The following is a 10,940-nucleotide window of genomic DNA, read 5'->3' as shown; positions in this document are numbered from 1 at the left end:
ATTGGAAATTGGAAACCATGAAAAAAATTTGCAGAAACGGATTCAAGTTATCCAAATACAGAACAATAAAAATATCCCCATATAACACAATATTTGAGCTTTAAGTTTGGGAACTCTGTAAATAAGGAAATTTTATAGCTATACACGTTTGGGAATTAAATGGATAAAGTATCCGTTGTAGAACTCAACTTTCCATATGAAACTCAGGAGATTAATTAATAAGCTACATAAGAAAGGAAAGAAATCCAGATATACTTGCATTTGCATTTTATATTTGGATCAACATCATCACATGTATATAACAAACAACTCTTACGGCATAATCACACCAACAACAGATTCAGGTTTATTACTATTAGTGTACGTTCTACAATATGGCGTGCGTTTATGGGTTCAACCCCATCATCGTTTTCCCATTGATCGCAATTCCGATTCGACCTGTGTATCCGTTGATTAAAGAGTATGATACATGCCCCGAAAGTTTGAACGGCTTTAAATATAAGGTGACGGGGCAGATTGTTCTCAACGACGGCGATCTCTGCGACGCACTACACGCCATTTGGCAGCCGTCTCTCACTTTGCGACTTATCCGCCGAAGGCTACTACTACTCTCTGCAGTTTTCGAGCTATAAAGACTTAATGAAGGTAGCTTCTGCGCCGTCGTACACTTTGCGATGTGGCCGGATTATGATTGTGCACGATCAACTGGATGTCAACACCACGTTGGTTCGTTGGCATCGGTCAACACTGACGAGTCATCATTTGGATCGTCATCGTCATGTGGGGGTATTTTTCGAGACCACAGAGGGAAGGCGATGGGCTGCTTCTCCATCAAACTAGGAGACGGGACTGCATTCGAGGCGGAACTCGCTGCGTGCATCAATGCAATCGATATAGCGAGTGATAGAGGGTGGAAGAAACTGTGGCTGGAATCCGACTGTACACGGGTCGTTGAGTTACTGTATTCTCGATCAACGGACGTGCCGGAGAAGTATGAGGGGGCGTGGATGCTGAGTGTTGGATCGTTTGCAACGCATGCAGTTTCGCATTACACACATTTATCGGGAAGGGAATAGAGTCGCCGGCGCACTTGCAAACCCAAACGTCCAGACCGAGCTCGTATCTGAGTTATTGTATCAAGACACAATTGGTTGTGTCAATCTTAGACTGCGCTAGTTAGTTCCCAAAATCAACTCCAACATTTGTAATTAAATCAATCATAAATAGAATTTTTATTCACAATCGCTATCTACTGAACTTATCTTCTTGAATGTTAATTTTGTCGTGTTGCTTCTATAACTATATCTGCGTCTGCAAACATTTCTACATGAAAATAATATAGTAATAATAATTACAATAATAATAACCTATGGAGTATTCCAGTATTATAATTGGACAAAATTAATGTAGTATGCCATGGAACTAAGATGGTTTAGAAACTAAGTTTAATAAGTTATGAAATTGAATATGTTTAACACCTTCTCTTGCATAAGTATGTGCTATGCTCAAAAACTTGATCTCACTAGGCCATGACACGAATCTTAGAGAGTGAAGCCAGCACTCGATCCATGTTAGGCCGATTTTGGGGGTCCGGGGCAGTGCAGGAGAGGGCGAGAAGGAGGACTGCTTCCAACGCCTCATGATTCTTGTCCGTGAGCTGAGGATCCACGATCTGATCTAAGCCGTTGATTCCGAGCTCAAGTGCTTGATGAACTAGCTCTGATAGTGTGATTGGCGATCCATCCTCTTGTAACATGAGGCCTGTTGGCCTCTTGTTGGTGACAATCTCCATCATCATGACCCCGAAGCTGAAAACATCTACTTTCGTCGTCACATCCCTCATGTATGCCACCTCTGATGCATTATTAAACACACAACTTTTTTCAATTTCCATTGTGAGTGAAGGTTGTTGTGATTATGAATTTACCTGGAGCCAAGTAGCCAATGGTTCCTTGAAAGGAAAAGGAAACGGAGAGGCAGGCCCCCTCCCCGAGCATCCTGGCCGTGCCAAAATCGCTGACACGAGCCCTCATCCCTCCATCGAGAAGCACATTCGAAGGCTTCAAGTCACAATGCACGATTGGGAAGTCATACCCTGAATGCAAATACACCAATCCCTCACATACAGATACCAACGCCTCCACGCGCTCGCGTAAGCTCCAAGAACGCTGATGATCGCCGTGGATCATCTCCTCCAAGCTCCCATTCTCCATGAACTCGAGCACCAACGCCTTCATCTTGCCACTCTCCCACGCGTACCCAAGAACCTTCACAAGGTTCTTGTGCCGTAGTTGTCCTAATATGTTTGTTTCTCTGTAGAAGCATTTGTCGGATTCCTCTGCAAATTGCTCCAAATTCAGCTTTTTCACTGCTATTACCTTCCCATCTTGCAGCCTGCCTTTGTAGACGCTGCTCAAATGAGTTGATCCGATCATGTTTTCGCTGTTGAACGAATCTGTAGCTATTTCCAGCTCTTTCGCTTCGAATCTCTTGAGACTCACTGCTGAAGTGATGGAGTGTTTGGGAGGGAGAGACTGTTTCTTCGCTTTCTTTTTCAACGCGTAGAGCAATGAGAGGAGGACGATGAGTATTGCAAAGGCCGAGGCAGAGGCCAGGGCTATCATTACCACTCTGTTCTTCTTCTTCTTGCTTTTCTTGTTTGTACATTGTGGGAGAGGAGATGTGCCGCAGAGAGATGGATTCCCTTCCAGATTGGCTATGGTTGTGAGGTTGGGAACGTGTCCTTCGAGTAGATTGAAAGAGAGATTGAGGTGTTTCAAGGATGAGATTGTGGAATATGATTGTGGGATTGGCCCTGTGAGCTTGTTCTGTGAGAGATCAAGTGATGAGAGATGCTTTAAACTCCCAAGATTTTGAGGTAGGTTGCCTTGTATTTGGTTTCTTGAGAGGTTTAGCCTCACTAGCTGAGCGAGCTGAGGGAGCATTCCGTCGTCTGCAATTTGGCCGGAGAGGTTGTTGCTTGAGAGGTCAAGTGTGATCAAGTTCTGGCAGCCTTTGATCGAGCGAGGGATGGCGTTTGAGAGCGCGTTGTGGGAGATGTCGATGGATTGGACCATTTGCAGGAGGCCTATCTCATCTGGGATTGCTCCTGTCAGGGAGTTGTGTGAGAGGTTGAGGTTAAGTTGTAGATTCTTGATTCCGGCAATGACCTGGCCTGGGATTGGGCCCGTGAGACGGTTGTCTGACAGGTCAAGATTCGTTAGACGGATCAGCAGGCCGAGGCTGGGGTGGATGGTGCCATTAAGAGTGTTTCCATTGAGGTCTAAGTTGGATAGATAGCTGATTTTGGAGAGAGAAGGTGGGATTGAGCCCATGAGTTGATTCCTCTGCAGTTGGAGATCAGTGAGGTGTTTGAGGAGAGAGATTTCTTGTGGGATTACTCCTTGGAGTTGGTTTTCATTCAATGTGAGGCCTTGAAGTAATGAGAGTCTAGAAAGTTCTGTTGGGATTAGGCCAGAGATTCTGTTTCTTGGAAGGTCTAAGTAAATGAGTGAGCTTAAATTGCCAATCTCTCTTGGGATTGGGCCGAAAATTCCCGAATCGATTGCTCTGAAGGTACTGAGCCTCAAGAGTGATCCGATCCGGGGACTGATCGTCGTATTGAAGGCGTTCCGGCTCCAATCAAGTGCCTCTAGCTTCGAGCAGTTGAAGAGGTCGACTGGGATGTCTCCGGTGAGGGCATTGGAGCTCATGGAGAGGAAGGTCAAGTTAGTTAGGCGCCCAAGCCCGGGTGGGACCCGCCCCGTGATCCGGTTGTTGACCAATGAGATGGTGAGGAGACGGGTGCAATTGGTGAGGGAGGCGGGGATCGGGCCCTCTAGGCCGTTGTCATTGGCCATGAGCTTCATAAGGTTGTGGAGCAACCCGATCTCACGGGGGATGGGCCCCGTGAGCGAGTTGAAGCCAAGGGAGATGTAGGACAGGTTGCTCAGACGGGTTATGTTGGGAGGGACTACGCCGCTCAAGTTGTTGGAGTGGAGCGTAAGAGTCTCTAGGGACGCTAGGGAGGCGATCTCCGGTGAGATCGGGCCAGAGAGCTCATTTTGGGAGAGGCCTAAGTGGATGAGTGACTTTAGTTGGTATAATGTGGTCGGGATTGTCGAGCTCAGCTTGTTTTCGTATAGGCGGAGGACTTGTAGGAGGGCTAGGCGCCCGAGCTCGGGTGGGATGGGGCCGGTGAGGTTGTTCGTGTAGAGGTTGAGGATGGCGAGTTTCGTGCATTGGCCGAGTTGGGGTGGGATCTCGCCGGAGATGAGGTTTATATGGAGTTGGAGAATTTGTAAATTTAGTATGGATCCTATTTCTTGAGGGATTTTGCCGGTTAGCATGTTTTCACTAAGGTCAAAAACTTGCATTTGTGTCAATTCTCCTATGGAATTAGGTATTGAGCCCTCTAGTTTGTTTTTATAAGCTACAAACGTTTCTAAGTTAACTAGGTTGCCTATTTGTGGTGGGATTTTTCCTGTGAGGTTGTTGGTGTTTAGGCCTAGTGCTAGTAGCCCACTGCAGTTGCATAGGGCATCGGGGATGCTCCCGTTGAGGGCGTTATCCCCGAGGTCCAGCAGCTGCAGGTTTCTTAAGCCTCCGAGCTCCGATGGGATGGGGCCCGAGACGGAGTTATGGTAGAGGATGAGCTGGGTGAGGTTCGGGCACAAGGCTAGTTGGGCGGGGATGGGGCCGGTGAACGAGTTTAGGGTTAAGTCAAGTACCTCGAGACTCGAGAGATTCCCGAGGGATGGGGAGATCCGGCCTTGCAACTGCTTGTCCGCCATGGTGATGGAGACGACGTTGCCCGTGGAGGGGTTGCACGCCACTCCGGTCCAGTTGCAGTAGTGGAGGGCGGTCTCATCCCAGCCAACGAGGGCGCTCGTCGGGTCATCGGTGATCGAGTTCTTGAAGGCTTTCAAGGCTTGGAGTTCGGAGGTTTGGTGCAGTGAGAGAGCTCCGAGGAGGAAAGATGAGAGTAGAATGATCACTTGAAAGAACATGTTTTCTTGGTTTCTTTAATCTTTATGGGATCAAGGTATTTAACTATATGATTTTGTTATATGGCCCAACCTAGCCAACTTGGGTGTTGACTGTGGAGTCAACGGTGGATAAATTAGGTGTGCATTTTTCTTAGTTAGAGAATTGAGTGAAACCAAACATGTATATATAATACTATATATATATTCTAGGACATATATATGGTACTCCTACTATCGTTTACTATGATTAAACAAGTGTCGGTAATGCTGGCAATAATTTGAACAGAATTTGGTGGCATTTGTATGGAAAAATATGATAATGCGCAGCATTGTGTACAGTATACGCATTTGTATTAAGCAAGTTGACAGATAATGGTAAAATGATGAGCTGGCCAAGTTGTAAGAGATTCTCATGCATGTATATAGATAGATGTAGATTATAGATATACATGGATTTTGGAAATCAAAATAGGTTTTTGTAATTTGTCTGTCATTTTGCTTTGGAATTACTATACCTGTTGATTTCCTGTGCTAACTAAACTATGAAAATTGAATACAAGTATGAGAATATGATGATTTGAATTAGTGGTTTATATAAAAAAATTTATTTTGAGGTACGATAAATTATTACAGGTGTGTTATTTTTTTCACGAAGTCTTTTACCTTATTCGAGCAAAGTTTAAGTTTGAAGTGGACACAAAACCACAGTTCAGTCGTCTTCTAACTGATGGTGATGACCTTATTTTTCTACTTTATTTTTCTACTTCTAGATACCATGATTAACGGGTCAATTATTTTAACTTCATGCATAAATTGAAATTTTCTACAATTACACACGATTGAAACTTCTCACTCAAATGCCAAAAATAAATGAAGCCGTTAAGAGCATCCACAACCGTGCTCTTGCCAGCGGCACGGTTGTGGGCCCGGGCGGTACTATTCATGCCTGCTCTCTGGCAAGAGCACAACACCCACAACTGTGCTCTTCCGCAAGGACGAGCACAATTAATATAAAATTCAATTACACAAAAACATTTTCATAATACTAAAATTCATTAAAAAAACCACAATAAAATAACAAATTACAAATAAAATAAAAAGACATAATTAAAATCCTAAAAATTAAAAATTACATAATTAAAATACTAAAAATTAAAAATTACATAATTAAACTCCTAAAAATTAAAAATTACATAATTATTGGCTAATATAACCCGAGGAAGACTACGCATCCGGCGGCACCAACCCCAATTGTTTTTGGAGACCCAATATCATGGACTCGTGCGTTTGAAGTTGCGTGGGGGTCATAGTTGACCTATCGGCCATATTGAGTTGGGCCAAAAGGGCCCACAACGAGTTGTTCGGGGGTGGAGGTGGAACATAGGGTGCGGGTTCGGGAGCAGGGGCAGATGGAGTCGCGGCGCGACGTCGTTCGGCCGCCGCCTTCTTCCTACCTTGCGGTCGGCGTCGGGAACCGCTTGGTTGGGCATCGGGGCTACCCAAGTTAGCTTCGGCGAGTTGGCTAGCCACTTCTTCGCCGGCGTCGGATAGGGATGCCGACCGTGAGCGTTTGGAGGAGCCGCTAGAGGAGGATGTTATGCCTCCCTTATACTTCGGGTGCGTCCGCGTCTCCTGCCAAACGTTAAGATATTTGAACGACTTACCGTTCATGGATTGGTAGGTGCTCAGCGAGGCGGTGATGATGTCGACCTCGCTTCGGCCGCTCCCGGCATTCCGGGACTCCTGGATGAAATAGCCGTTGAACTTGCCAATTTCTTCGTTGGCTCGGCCGATGCAGTTGCGCACCATACTCTCGTTGCGCTCGATCGTTCCCGGCGGCCGGTGTGCATTGTACCGGCTAGAGACGCGCCACCAAAAGTGATCGCCGGATTGATTCGTTCCAACCACCGCATCTTCGGAGATTTCCATCTCCGCCGGTGAGTACGGTGTGCGGACACCGGCGCGAGATGGAGGATTCGGCATTTGGGAAGGGGCGCGAGGCCTAGGCTCCGGTGTCCACCCGTAGCGCCCATCGGAGGCACCTTGATCGTCGATTGGGTATGGCCGGTAGCCACTCGGAACGCCCGAATCTTGGGTGAGAGGAGGGGCCGAATATTCCGTTTCCGGACTATGAAACGGTTGCGAACCGAACCATTCGGGGTTCCAACCGTGAGAGCCGCTTGGGTTGTCGTCGTTACCGGACATAGTGGTGTTGTAGGGTGTGAGAGGAAGATGAAAATGGATATGAGAGATTGATGATGAGAATTGTGTAGTGAAAGTGTGAATTTTTTGGAGTGAAATTGGGGGTATTTATAGATGAAAGTGTGTATTTTTGGGGTAAAAAAATAAAAAAAAAATTAAAAAGTGGGGAAAAACGGTTATAAACGGATATAATTTTTTGGGGAAGTGAAATTTTTTTTTTTATTTTTTATCGATTTTTTTAATAAAAATCCGATTTTTTAAAAAAAAATAAAAAAATGTTTGAAACCAACGGCTATGCCGTTGGCGAATGGGAGACCGCCACGTGTGCGTCCGCTGGCACGGACGTGCTCGATACATCGAGCAGCACCGTGCCAGCGGCGCGGTTGCAGCGGTGGCGGTCCTTCGCCTTGCCGCTGGCACGGACGGCGGTGGCGCCAACCGCCACCGCTGCGGATGCTCTAATAGACGTCCATTCGATGCCAAGATGAAAAATAACATAACACTACACTAATTAATCCTCTAATTAATTAATACCACGTAACTAAGTTCTCAAACTTAATCAAACGTAAATTACTATATATCCGAATATAAAAAGTTCTAAACCGCACAAAATATGTATACCTCCTAAATTGATGAATTTTTTTATTATATCTATTTAAGTTAGAATTATTAGGTTATGTTAATCAAATCGATTTTGTCAATTACAAAGAGTATATAAAAGATATATTTTGTTCATGGCAACAAACATTCAATCTTATCTATCAAAATCTTAATTTACCTCACAAAACGTATACCATAAAAATCGAAGTGATGGTCCACCACAAAGTTCAGCGTCATAAAATTTCAATATGGGAAATAATAAGCCTGGGAACAGAGTGGTCTTTATCTTTGTTTCTAGCAATATTTGCTGTAACTTATTCAAGATATTTATCAACATCTGTTCTCGACTCTTTTCATCTAAAAGGAGAAATATTATACCATATTCACAAGATATTATTATTTCAAAATTCATCAAGTACAACTGTAAAAGTGAATTAACATAGAAAAACAAAAATTCTTAAATATTTATTGTTGATGAAGTGGTACGATTTAAGCAAAATGGCTTAAGATTGTGGGCATTCTCATAAATATGTTCATCTTCTACGCCGCATTTATCATTTGCTTTTCTTCATTGGCCATCAGAGTTATACAATCATCACCAAGCTGCCCATAATAATAGCAACAGTCTGACTCTCCCACTTGCCGAAAATTTGTCTTGGAACAAAACAATTAATAAATAAACTCCAAGCAAAGATTGCGAGTTAGAGAAGTCCCCCACCGTCCCTTAAACTATTATTTGAGGGTCTCACTGTACTTTTTTATTCCATCCCTTAATTAAGGGACGGAACCTGCAACGCTCTGTCCCTTAACCGTCCTTTAAATTACTATTCATTCAATTTCATTTTTTATTTTTATTTTCAACCCAATTCAATTAAAACAAACGCACTTCATTAAAAAAACACACAACATAAAAAAAAAGTACAACTTAAAATTGAAAAAAACACACACACACAATTAAAATCCTAAAAAATTAAACAGTTGCATAATTTAAAATACAAATTTAAAGAAAATAAAAAACCTATTCCGCCGGCGAATCATCCCCCGAAGGCGGTCCAGGTGGAGGGGGAGTCGGAAGGCCAAGTTGTGCTGCCATATGCACAATTCCGTTCCACCAGGTCGCGTATTGGGAGGGCGAGTAGCGGGAAACGTCCGCCATTGTGGCGGTCATGTACACCGCCATAAGTGTGTCCGAGCCTCCCCGCGAGCCCGATCCCGATCCCGAGCCCGCCTAGCTTGATTCGCCTCGGCCCTTCCTCGCTCTAGCCGCTTTCGCCGCCTTCGTCTCTTGTGGCCGACGGCGCCCACAGCTGGATCCCCCGGCATCGCCGGCCGTACCCGCAAACTCCTGCGATGCAGCCTCTAGTGCGTCACTCCCTCACTGGTGTCACCAGACGAGTATTGGCCACTCGCCGTGTGCTTCGTGCGCTTCGAGGTTGAGCCCGAGCTGGAGCGGACACCGCCGGCCCACCGTTCCTCGTCCTTGACAGCCTGCCAAACATCAACAAATTTGAATTGTTTGCCGGTGTCCTGGTTGTAGGCGCGCAAAGCCGCCCTCAGAATGTCGGCTCCCGAAGCGCCGCTTTGGTAGTGCGCCGCTTCGGTCGAGTAGATGCCGCAGAATTTTTTGACCTGTCTGTCGACTCGGTCAAAATGAGAGCGGAGCATTTTAAATGTGCGCTTGCGGGAGCCTTTCAGCTTCATCTAGTGGTAGAGCTCGCAGACCTTTTCCCAGAAACACTTCCGGGGTTGTTGATTCCCGACGATGGGATCGTACGAGACGGTAACTCAGGCGTTGTACACCGCCAGCGTTTCGAGGTGGATGTACAGATGCCGGCCTAGATCATCTTCCTCTTCCTCTTCCCCTTCCCCTTCTTCCTCCTCCTCCTCGCCCGCCTGGGGTTGTACACCGCCTCGGCCACCTCCACCGCCTCGGCCTACTCTCGGCGTGGGATGAACGGGAAAATCCTCCCGAATCTGGGATAATCCCTGCGAATACCGAGGGCGGAGGAACGTGCATAAGCATCAACGTCAAAATTGGGTGGTTGGTACCCCCCCGGCGTCGCCGAACCCTGGGTCCCCGGCGTCGACGAACCGGAACCTCCCAGTGTGTTGATCATGGTCTCCCAATCGCCGAACGCGTTGAGATCCCACCCGTCGGAGCCGGAACCGCCGTAGTGGCCGTCGCCGAACATCTTGGAGAAGAGTTGTTAGATGAAAATTGGAGAGGAAATTGAGATGATTTAGGAAGAATAGATGAGTAGTTGTGTGTGAAATGAGGATGAGTTAGGAGTATTTATAGAGTTAAAAAAATAATTGAAAAATAAAAAAACAAAAACAAAAACAAAAAAACGGTATTATTACCGTTAGAAATTTTTTTCCTTTTATTTTTATTTTTTTTAATTCGAGTTTTTTTTAAAAAAATATTTATTGTGTCAGCACGTAACGACGCCCACTCGCGGGCCGGTGAGTGGGCGTCACACACGACGCTGGTCGCGCCACGTCGCCGAGGCACGTGGCGAGACGGCCCGTCGCTTGTCTTGGAGACAAGGGACGCGGGACGGGTTGGCGCGCTGCGTAGTGGATGCTCTTACAATGTCGTAGTTACAATGTCACTAATTTTGTTATTCGTTGGAACAATTTTGCGATTTGCAGCTTGCAATTCACCTACGATACTCCACTCATGGCCACCAATATAATTAGGATATGTTTCATGATCTTCTTTTCTGAATTACTTCCTCAAATTCTATGTTGATTTGACTTCTTATATAACAATTCCTCAATTGATGCGTTTCAAAAATAAAATCACGAGGCAATCCGAATCAAGAGGAAATCATAGAGCACACGAAGGAAAATTGAAGAGGAAATCATGGTTATATTTATAACTATATATGATGTATTTATTTCATATATATATATAGAGTTGTGATCATATGATAACCCCTAAATCACGTAATAACCCTATAAGCAAATCTGAACCACACATATTTTCTTCTCTTGTGGTTGAGATTCAAACTTAGATTGACTTCATAAAAAAAAGCGTGGGGGTAAATATGTCATTTCCCTCATTTAATTTCTGAATTTCGCCAAATATCACGTAAAATGATAAAATGATATATGTTAGGTTTATTGCATAAATGATAGTTTTGCCGG

At 45.0% G+C, this 10,940-nt stretch overlaps 1 protein-coding gene across 1 annotated transcript; it reads right to left on the bottom strand.

Moving 5' to 3' along the window:
• Window positions 1–1,324: 1,324 nt before the first annotated feature.
• Window positions 1,325–5,148, bottom strand: LOC121808126 (LRR receptor-like serine/threonine-protein kinase FLS2). Its single transcript, XM_042208491.1, has 2 exons — window positions 1,928–5,148; window positions 1,325–1,854 (listed from the first exon to the last, which is right to left on the bottom strand). Exons 1-2 carry the CDS (start codon window positions 5,007–5,009, stop codon window positions 1,523–1,525), a joined length of 3,414 nt encoding a protein of 1,137 aa, XP_042064425.1. The 5' UTR covers window positions 5,010–5,148; the 3' UTR covers window positions 1,325–1,522.
• Window positions 5,149–10,940: the final 5,792 nt, after the last annotated feature.

Source organism: Salvia splendens, chromosome 6 (genome assembly GCF_004379255.2).
Source record: "Salvia splendens isolate huo1 chromosome 6, SspV2, whole genome shotgun sequence".
Lineage (NCBI taxonomy): Eukaryota > Viridiplantae > Streptophyta > Magnoliopsida > Lamiales > Lamiaceae > Salvia > Salvia splendens.
The sequence above is the reverse complement of the archived record's forward strand: the minus strand, read 5'-3'. Positions and strand labels throughout refer to the sequence as shown.